The 9,828-nt window shown below is 54.6% G+C and overlaps 1 protein-coding gene across 1 annotated transcript in view; it reads left to right on the top strand.

Moving 5' to 3' along the window:
* LOC146591579 (maestro heat-like repeat-containing protein family member 7) overlaps positions 1 to 6,358 on the top strand; it is a 10,115-nt gene extending 3,757 nt beyond the window's left edge. Inside the window, exons 9-18 of the mRNA XM_085312686.1 lie at positions 170 to 324; positions 719 to 866; positions 1,495 to 1,682; positions 1,772 to 1,909; positions 2,607 to 2,721; positions 3,596 to 3,775; positions 4,410 to 4,565; positions 5,326 to 5,427; positions 5,846 to 5,948; positions 6,288 to 6,358. Of these exons, the coding sequence (XP_085168812.1) occupies positions 170 to 324; positions 719 to 866; positions 1,495 to 1,682; positions 1,772 to 1,909; positions 2,607 to 2,721; positions 3,596 to 3,775; positions 4,410 to 4,565; positions 5,326 to 5,427; positions 5,846 to 5,948; positions 6,288 to 6,358 (1,356 nt within the window). The remainder of the gene's footprint in view (positions 1 to 169; positions 325 to 718; positions 867 to 1,494; positions 1,683 to 1,771; positions 1,910 to 2,606; positions 2,722 to 3,595; positions 3,776 to 4,409; positions 4,566 to 5,325; positions 5,428 to 5,845; positions 5,949 to 6,287) is intronic.
* Positions 6,359 to 9,828: the final 3,470 nt, after the last annotated feature.

Below are 9,828 nucleotides of genomic sequence, written 5' to 3'. Positions count from 1 at the left end.
CTTGTGGCTGGCACGGCTGGGGCTCAAGCCCTCTGGGGGATTGTTTTCCTCTGAACGCAGGTCTCCTAGTCACCCAGCACCCTTTGAAGCCAGCTTCAAGYAGTTAAAAGGGAAATAATTCTCCATGGGAGCTGGAGAAATACCTCCTTCCATTCTGTGTCGCCTCCAGGTGCCCAAGATTGTAAGGTGCATCTGTCGAAGTCTGAAGTCCATCCAAGAGGCATCTGCCCGACACAGCCTGAACAGACTTCTTATTGCACTCACTTGCACATACCCTGATGAGGTGGTCATGAGTCTGTTGCACTGTTCCCCRTCATGCAACAGGTATGACGCTCACCTACTTGTAGGGCTCAGGGACCAGCAGCCTTTAGAGCTCCTCATGTGTGCTGCCAGATAGATGGAGATATCTAGAACCTTACTGAGGGGTTGGGCCCTCCATTGTCCCTGTTTCCCAGTCCTCTTCCATGAACCAGGACTGCAGCAGTCAGAGTTGATCAAGTCTGCCTGCCTTCAGCCCGCAAGACTAGCTACCTTGCTCCCTCCCAGCCGCATAAGAATTTCAGCTTGGCCATCTGCTACTGGCGGGCAGGGCCCACTGGGTGCTCATGGCAAAGAACAATGGACAGAGGCAGGACTTGCAGTTAGCTGGGGCCCTCCAGGGTAGCCAGGCCATGATGTGGCCAAGGCACCCTGCTGACAGAGTGCTCTGGGCCTGCAGTGCTGCCAAGGCCATGTGGAGAGTAATGGTCTCAGAATCTGGTGCTGCAGAGAAGGTGCTGCGGGAGCTGTTCAGTGTGCTGGACAACTGGTCGATGTACAAGACGTCCATCTCTGACAGGAACCACAGAGCTATCCTTTCCTTGGCTGTGAGTTTCCAGACAAGGCCTCCATCACCCACAGGGCTGAACTTGMTTCCCCAGTCAAGAGACAGGGCTTCTTCTCCCCTTCCCCATTTGCCTCCAAGCCATGACCTCCCACGAGGAACATAGACTTCAATGTTATGGCCAGCAGGTTCTGCCTAGTGGCAGGCCTCTGCTGTGCCAGCACACTGGGCTGCTGAGCACTGCCTGGGGCCTGTGTGCACAAATATGGAGCCTGCCTGTCTTCCTGTGTCTCTGCACCTTCTTGCCTTCCTCAGCAGGCTGGAAACTTGTGTTAGGGGCAGATTTAGGGCCAAGGGTATGCTTAGGAGACAGGTGGGGCCAACGCACAGCCCAAGCAGGCTGCAAGGGCTGAGACAGGGAACACAGCAGGGCTGCAGGATACATGTGACCCCCCTAGGTTGACTTTCATGCTGTCAGAGCAAGGCTTGATGGGTCCATGTCACATACACAAGCTGAGCTAAAGAGCTTCCATGATTTAGCAGAAAGACAGGCAGGTACTTCACTGCATATCCTGGGGCCCAGAGCAGCACCTGAGTCTCATCTGCCAAGCTCAGACAATGCAACAGGGACATCTCAGCAGTGAGAGCTGTCTGTGGATGTTTTTTTGCAGGCAAGCAGCGTGCTGCATGAGATTCTCCATCCACCCATCTGCCCCCAAGAGATGAAGCTGTTTTTCCCCCAGCTCCTCCTGGCACTGCTCTTCCAGATTTCCTTCATCTTAAGGAAGATGCCAGAGGAGGTTAATATCTTCTGGGTGCAATGCGAACAGGATAAGTTTGCTCCCTCCAGCCCCATCAGGTACTGCCTCCCAGTTCCCCCACCTCTGCCATGGACCTGGAGCCAAGACCAAGGCTCCCAGGGTGACCTGGCCTTTTCTCTGCATGCAGGTCCACAGTCGAGGCCATGAAAGCACTGCTTTGCTGTGCTAACTATGACAGTCAAGTGCTTGCCATGGAGAGGAAGGGTGCCTGGAATGTACTCCTCACTGCTGAGACCCACTACAGGGGAGTGGCTATGTTAGCCAGGTGAGAGTCGCCTTCTCCCCACTGTCCCCTGTCACTTCTCTGGTGATAGGATGCCTTACACAATCCCCTTCCTTATGGGTGACAGGGTGTCCCCAGCTCTCCCTAAAGGGGCTGCAGCATCAGCACTTGTGACTGAGGGATGGCAGAGTGGAACAGCAATGGACACTCTCACTCTGTTGCTGTCCAGCTCTCAGAGCTCTGGGAGGATAGCTGATGTCACCAGGTGCAGAAGAGGATGATGAACAGGAGCAATCACCTCCCAGAGACCTGGAGTCCCCTCCTGTGGGGCCAGAGTCCATGTGCATGCAGCCAACCAAGGAGAGCCCAGTGGGGAAGGGGCAGGATGCGGTGAGGAACACTGGAAGAGCCCATGAGACCACGAATCCAAAGTGGGCAGGACACAACTGAGTTGTGTCAGAAGGCCAGGCTTCAGGGTAGGAAGGGCTTTTCTCCAGTCTCTTCCACCAAAATGAACCTACTCATGCTGAGCACTGCCTTTTGAATGGCAAGGTGTGGTGGCAAGAGACCACACTTGCAGGAGTAAATGTTGCCAGCTGCTGGAGTGGAGCTGAGCATAAATGTGGCTTTGCCCTGCCTGGTCTGGCCTGCAGGAGAATGCCTGGATTGAGTAGTGCAGTCCCAGAAGAGGGTTTGACTGCCCTGCTCAGGACCAATGCTACCTTCTTCCCCCTGATAGAGAGATGAGGAATGCCCCGAAGCCCCAGCGTGCCTGGATCTTCCACCAGCTGGTAGTGCTGCTCAGCCACGAGGAGCCCTGCTACAAGATCCCTGCCATTGCTTTCCTCGTTGAGGTGAGCCCAATGCCAAGGGGTGCCTCTCTGGGGTTCCTCAAACCACTGTGCTCTCTTGTGCCCACAGCTGTGGGGTGTTTGGTAGTGAACGGAGCAGGGTGGAGCACTCTAGCCAGAACCCTTGACCTGGGCACATTTCTGCTGGAGTAACTCTTGTTACCATCTGTATTTCATGTCTCCTTTGTGCCTGCTCTCTCTATTCAACTGCTTCTCAGAGGCATGAGAATAAGAGGCTGCAGCTGTCTGCAAGGCCCAGAAGAGCAAGCAAGTGTTCTGTGCAGTGTGCCTTGAGGCAAAGGGCAGCGCTGCAGGGGCTCTCACAACCACTGCTGCCTTCAGACTGGCCCTTTTCTGGGCCTGGTGCCCTTGCCCTGAGCTGTTTGTTGGATCTAGCACTGCCTGGTATGGTGAGTCCTGCCAGCTTTCTCAGCCTGTCACTGCTGTTTGTGTTTCAGCTGCTGGTCTGTGCTGACCTTAGCAGAGAAGATGAGTGTGTCCTGAACCTCTTCCAGAGATACTTGCAAAGCCAAAGCACAGTGATGCGTGGGCTGGTGTTGAGAGGCCTCCTCATGCTGTGTGAAAGACCTGAGACGGTGAGCAGGGACAGCCATCTGAAGCCATGCAGTAGCCTGGTGCTGAGTAGGGGGTGCTGGGTAACACAGTAGCTTGCACTTGAATTGCACTGTGAATTTGGAGCTGCAGTAGCTGCCCTCATCCTCTGGCCCTATGTCCTTTTGGACAGAGCCTTGATTGTGCTGCACAAGGAGAATGGCCCTGGTGCCAGGGAGAGTCCTTGGCCCTGCACCAAGGAAGCCAGCTCCAAACCTCTTCAGTCATGGGAATGCTGTGCTGAATAAAATTGCATTTCACACAGGGAAGGAAAATGCAGGCTCTGTTGCCAGGCATCATGGAGTGCCTGCAGGATGCAGACAGGAACATCCGTGTAAAGGCCCTAGTTGTGCTCAGCAACATCTTCCATCTCCTGGCTGATGGGCAGAGGGTCAGCCACATTGCACTGCAGCTCACTGAGGAGCTCCTGCCAGTCTTGGATGATGTAAGGCTGGGGGGAGAGCTGCGGGCCCTGCTGGCATACCTGTGAGCCTATGTATGGGACCAGGGTTCTGGGTTGCTGCCTCCACATGCGCCCACTAACATGGGATTTTGTGCTTCCTTCTGTGAGCCCTGGGCACTATCAGGACCCTATTTGCCCTGCAGTTTTTGGACCACTGCCCTGTCCACCTCCTGTAGCACAGCCCCAAATAGCCCAGCTTCTTCSACCTGCGGCAGAGCCCATCTGTGTCATGTCCCATGCTCATGCCCAGCCCGGAAGATACACAGTCCATAATGACAACTTCCTCTCAGTCCCTTGCAGCCCACCACAGCTTCTCTCCTCTGTTTCCATCCCCAGGGCATCCCAGTCCCCATGATGGGCACTGCATGCCCAGCCCCAACCCTGGACAGTCCAGCTGCAGGCTGAGGCTTTCTCTCCGAGCCCAGGCAGCTCTGCTAGGGATGACCACATGCTCTCAGCACTCACTGGGGCAGACAGGTGAGGCTTTGAGCAAGAGGATGTGCCCATGAGCCAAAGCTTAGGGCCAGCCCAGTCTGCTTCAGCCACATGGACCCCCTTGCTCATCGTGTGTTTAGAGCAGCTAGTGCTGAGGTCCTCTCCTCTTTCTTCCCACCAGGAGTCCAGCTGCATGCGAAAGCTCTCTATTGAACTCCTCAAAGATGTGATGGAGGTGGTAGTGGGCACTGTAGGACAGCAGATGAAGCAGCAAGTGCAGAGGAGTCTGCTCCTGCTTTTTTTTCACTTGCATGACCAGGTCAAGAGTGTGGCCCAGGTGTGCATTTCTAACCTGACTGATCATTTGGGGAGGGCAATGCTGACCCTCTTTGGGTGGGTCTGAGCATCAGAAGCAAAGGCTGCTGGCATCAGACCCTTTGAATGTGTCTCACCTTGAGACCCAATATCCTGAGTCTCAGAGGAGGTTGCTGAGCCCTCCCCCTGTCTGCACCAACTCACTGCTGCCTTCATCCTCCTGCCGTGCCTCCTACTGCACAGGTGGATGAAGAGATAGGGTCCCCTTTTACCTCCTGCTCCCTCTGTACAGCCCACCACCAGCACAGGCCATAGGAAGAGCACCTGCAGGCCCAGAGCTAGCAGGGGCTGGGAAGATGGGCATGGACATTTCCCAGATCTGCACCTCCAGTTCTGGGCTCTGGAGCCTGGACAAAAGAGAGTAGCAACCAAGCAGGATGGGGAACTCAGCACCATGCTGGGAATTCCTAAGGGAGGCACTTCTGGCTGAGGCCTGCACCGGCCTCTGTGACTGCAGCACTTCAGCCTCCTCTTGGCCTTGGCTACAGCTCAGCAGCTATTGGGGATCTCTGTCCTGCTGCCCTGGCAGCATAAGGGGCCTGAGATGGTCGTTGCCTCACATCTCTGCCTGGGGCATTGTACCCAGGGGCAGATTTGGTCTCCAACTCTGGTGTCTTCCCATCAGGGGCCAAGAAAGGCTCCAAACCTTGCCACAAGGGGGGCTGGGGGAGCTCCAGGTCTCCTCCCCGTGGCAGCATCTCCCAGTCTCTGCTGTTGTGCAGGCCTCTCAGGAAGCCCTTCTTGAGGCTGCGAAGTTATTGAAATGGGAGCAGCTCAGGCACCTGACTGAGACATCACAGACATGGAGGATCGGCGAGTGCCTGGTAAGGACAGCCTCAAAGCACCCAACACCCTGCCTTCATAAGGCCTGCCCCCCTCCAGGCCCAATATTCAGGGCAGGCAGCTGTGTCCCTACCCACAGCTGCAACTACAGCCTCCAGCCTGGAGCTTGACAGATGCTCCCTTTCCTCAAGGACACTGGCCGAGTAGGCTTTTCTCCAGGCTCCTCTCCCTTTGCTCACCTCAATGTGCTAAAGTAGTCCCTGGCCTAGCTGGCACCTCAGCTACCCTGGGGAGCACATTCTCCTCTGCTCCCTCCAAACTCTGGCACTATATGGCTCCTGGCTGGGTAAATGTCCTGGCAGAGGCAGAGATCTTGCCGTGGTCCTGGGTGGAGGGACTGGCTRGCTTAGATGCAGGGGGGGGTGCTGCACGAACCCTGTGCCCTTGTGCTCTCTCCAGCTGGCAAGAGACAGGAGCAGGGTGGAGGAATACCTGCGCCAGAGCCTGCTCTACTTGGAGAGTCCACAGGAGTCCTTGCAAGAGACAGCTGTGAGGTTTCTCGGTGAGCTTCACAACCCCTGGGGTCCCTCTCTGTCCTGGGGCAGCTTGGTCCCAGGGCTGGCTGTTGTACTGGCAGCTAGAACAAGCCCTGTGGCCCCACTGCCTTGAGCAGGGCCTGGGTGCATGTCACCCTCTGCCGTCCCTGTCCACRAACGTGGCGTTTGTGGGAACCTTGTTCAGGCCCTTACAGCCTCCTTGAGTGCTATGTTCTGGAAACCACCCTGGAGTCAGCCCTATCTGTGGGGAGCAGGACATGGAGCCAGGCCAGCAGGGCTGGCAGGAGCTGTACTGCTGGAAGTGCACTGGAGAGCAGCATTTGTGATGGGCTGTTTGTGCCTAGGGCTCATTGGGCAGCACWTGAGGGAGCAGGGCGAGGAGAAGCTGCTGCAGGACATCTTCAAGGGTGAGTGAGGGCCATCAGGGTGTCAGCCAGGGCTGGCAGGGAGGAAGAAAGACCCTGGGCAGTGGGTGCCAATTCCTGTCCCCAGGCAAGGAGGCTTCTGCACCCTGTGTGCAGCAGGGGCTGTCCGTGAACAGCAGACCCTGGGCGGTGGGTGTCAATCCCTGTCCTCAGGCAAGGAGGCTTCTGCTCCCTGTCCACARCAGGTGTGAAGCAGAGGCAAGAGAAAGATTTTAGGGGCCTTTGGGACATTCCTGGCCAGACGTGTGCAGCTGATCCATTTGTCTCCTCTGCTCTCTCCTGGCCCTGGGAAGAGCTGGGTGGGACTGGTCCTGGCAGGTGGGAAGGGGATGCCTCTGGGGTCTGCGCAGATACTGGGGGTTGATCTCTGCTCTGGTCTTTCCTATTTCAGCCCTTCAGTCCTTGCAGAAGAGAACTAGGCCCTCAATCCATTCCCTTGTTGTCCAAACCATCCTGATTCTGAGAGCTCCAAGGACAAAGTCTCCATCCAGAGCCTGCCAAGGAACCCTACACTCCTGGATCAGGAGCATGTGGGAGAGGTGGCATCGTACTCCAGGAGGCAGCTGCTTTTGCAGCTGCTGGAGCTCTGCTCAGTCCTGATCTTGGAGTGCTCTGCACACAGGGCCCACCTGAGCATTCTGTAAAGTCTGGGGGGTTCCTGGCCTCTCTCCCTTGCCACAGGACATCTCCACCTCGCAGGGGCCTGGGCTTATGTTGCTGGTCCACCCTCTTGCTGCCCTTTCCACAAAGAAGTAGTGCTATCTCTTCACCACATATGGGTGTCTTTTCTTTGTGGGAACTAAACAGCAGAAAACTCAGGCCCTGAAGGAAGCAGGATTATCCTAAGAGGAGTAGGACATGCATTCTTTCCAGCATTCTGTGGCAGTGCAGAACATATCTATACACTGTGCTTTTGCCACAAAGTGCCAGCCTACTCTGATGGGATCTAAAACCAAGAGGAAAGGAGAAGAAAAGCCTTTGCCTACCCTACTCTCTGCAAAGACGGAGGCTGGGGCAAGAGCAGGCCCCTCCATTCTACATGGCTTTCATATCCCATTGAAGGTGTGGCTGGGGAATGAGAAGCAGCTCTACAAGTTTTCCATCACCATGGCATACAGCACACAGGCCTTGGAGTTCTCTATTTTTTACCTCAAGATCTCTATGCTGAGATGGAGGGGAACCAGGGCAGATCATGGTGGAAAGGTCCTCCCACAGGATCAGTCCCTGTTCTAAATGTCCCCTCACTTTAGGAGATGCAAGAGCATCTTTATCCAGCTGTCCTCCATCTCAATACTGTAGAAGAGACGCTGCTAATGAATTTTAGGAGAAGGATTTTTTTCCAAAAAGGGGCAGGGGATCAGCTGCAGTAATGTTGACCCTATTGAATGATAGATGACTCTTCCAGAAAAGAAGCACCCTGTTTTCTCTTACAAAAGGGCCAGGAATGGCTGGAAGACCACAGCTGTTTGGACAAGAAATAAAATTAAAGCCTTGAAAATAAGGCACCTCTTCTGCCACTCCTTGCTTGAGGAATGACACAGGGCTGACATTTCACTTGTGCTGGCTTCAGCTGGAATTGCTGAGACAAACAGTATTGCAAACTGTGGACAAATCTCCTTGTGTGCTCTGCAAACAGACCCCTCAGCTCACGGGAGCCCTGGCAAGAGGGCTCCCATGGGGCCCCACTCTGACAAGGGTCAGCAAGTGCTCCCTGTCAGTATAACAGCAAATGCCTGAGCCAGGAGGCTCAGAAGGAGTCCAGAACAGGCTCACAACCACCCAGCTTGTCTGCCACACTCTACTACTTCATTTCAGGCATTGCTTTGCAGAAAGGAAATCCAACTCTCTCTTAACTCTTTGGGCCTGTTTCCACACACAGGGAGCCCACAGCCAGCTTCTGCTGGGTGCAGTCAGGGCAACAGCTTCAGCTGTGTGGGGACCCCAGACAGCTGCTGCTCCCCATCTGCATCCTTCCCCCTGCCTCAGCAACACCCCTGCTGCCCTCCACCCTGGAGTACTTCTAGCCTTTGGGCATTGCCTGCTCTTGGATTTTGGAAAAGGGAGCAGATCCAGACAAAAGCAAAAATGCTGCAACTCAAACCCTGGGGAGGGGAGATGGAGTGCAACCATTCTTGCATAGCCCCTGGGCAAGCAGAGACTCCCAAGCAAAGAAAGGCATGGGAAAGCCCCAGGAGAGATCACAAGGGTCAGGGGTCGGTGTCACACTTCAGCTGAGTTCAGCAGTGACGGATCAGTGCACTGGTCTCTGCCACGTGTGGGGATACCTGGGAGGAAGGTCTTTGTGGAGGAGTCTCCCTCACCCTCCCCTTCAAGGACACAGACCTGGGAGACACCTGGGACCAGAGCATGACCAGGAGCAACCGGAAATCTCCAGTCACTCTCTGCTCCTTCCCCATCCTCTGCCTTTGTGCCCTGCTTCCCTCCAGCTTCTTTTCTTCCTGCAGTCACCACAGGCTCTGGAGGGCCGAGGAAGGGATAGGGGCTTCTCACCCTGCATCCATCCTAGTAAGCCCAGCTCCTGCCTGGCTAGCATTCCCAGCAGGTGCTGGCTTCCAGGGTGGAGGAACTGGGTAAAGCAGCAGATGTAGAGCTGCATCAGCGCCCTCTGGATACTTTCAGGGCAAACTAGATCTCTCAACTTCTCTTTCGATGCCCCACAAAGCCTTTTGGGCACACCAGTGCCTTGCTTGTGCTGGCAAAGGATGCAGTGGAGCACACAATATTTCTCCCCAGGTAGCTCTTCTCCTCATCTGTGGCTGGTGTTACTGGCCACAGTTCAGCTGAGGCCAAGGTCTGGGGTTAGGATTGGGAAGGAGACAAAGCATAGAGCTGTCATTGGTGTGTGGCTGCAAAGGGGCTGCCAAAGGGAGGGTCAAGTTGCAGAGCAGTTTCTCTCCAATAGCTTTTCCCCTCTTCTCTGCCTGGGGGGGGCTTGGACAAGGCTCAGCCAAAACAAAAATTTAGGGTTAGGGCAAGACTCATGGTTCCAAAGTCCTTCATAGTCCTTTTGCTGCCCCCCAGAGCCTTGTTTTACTTGTCAAAGTCAGAATAACTGGTTTGCCTTTCAATGGACCCAGAAGCCCCATAGGTGGGGCTTACAGCCCAGGTGAGGATGGCAGATCGGAGATGATCTCTGTACCTCATTCTCTTTTCTTACCAGTTCTTTGTGTGTAGCTTTAGCCTTTTACCTTCACTGTCACCTACAAAGCTGAGTGCAAGACACTAAATCTATTCAAAAGGTATGGTTGATTTGTAGACTACTTATCTTAGACAAAAAAATAAAAGCTAATCAAGGTCTGTTTCAAACACTAGGAAAGAAGGTTCAGCATTTTCAAATGTTAGCTCATGTGTTTGTTATGCTTCTGCCATCGTTATCCCCCATAAAAAAATAGGCTTATTTACAGATTTCTCAAACCACTAACACTTCTATGGCTTATGA

Source organism: Rhea americana, unplaced genomic scaffold (assembly GCF_003343005.1).
Source record: "Rhea americana isolate MKP2758 unplaced genomic scaffold, rheAme1 scaffold_37, whole genome shotgun sequence".
NCBI lineage: Eukaryota > Metazoa > Chordata > Aves > Rheiformes > Rheidae > Rhea > Rhea americana.
The sequence above is the reverse complement of the archived record's forward strand: the minus strand, read 5'-3'. Positions and strand labels throughout refer to the sequence as shown.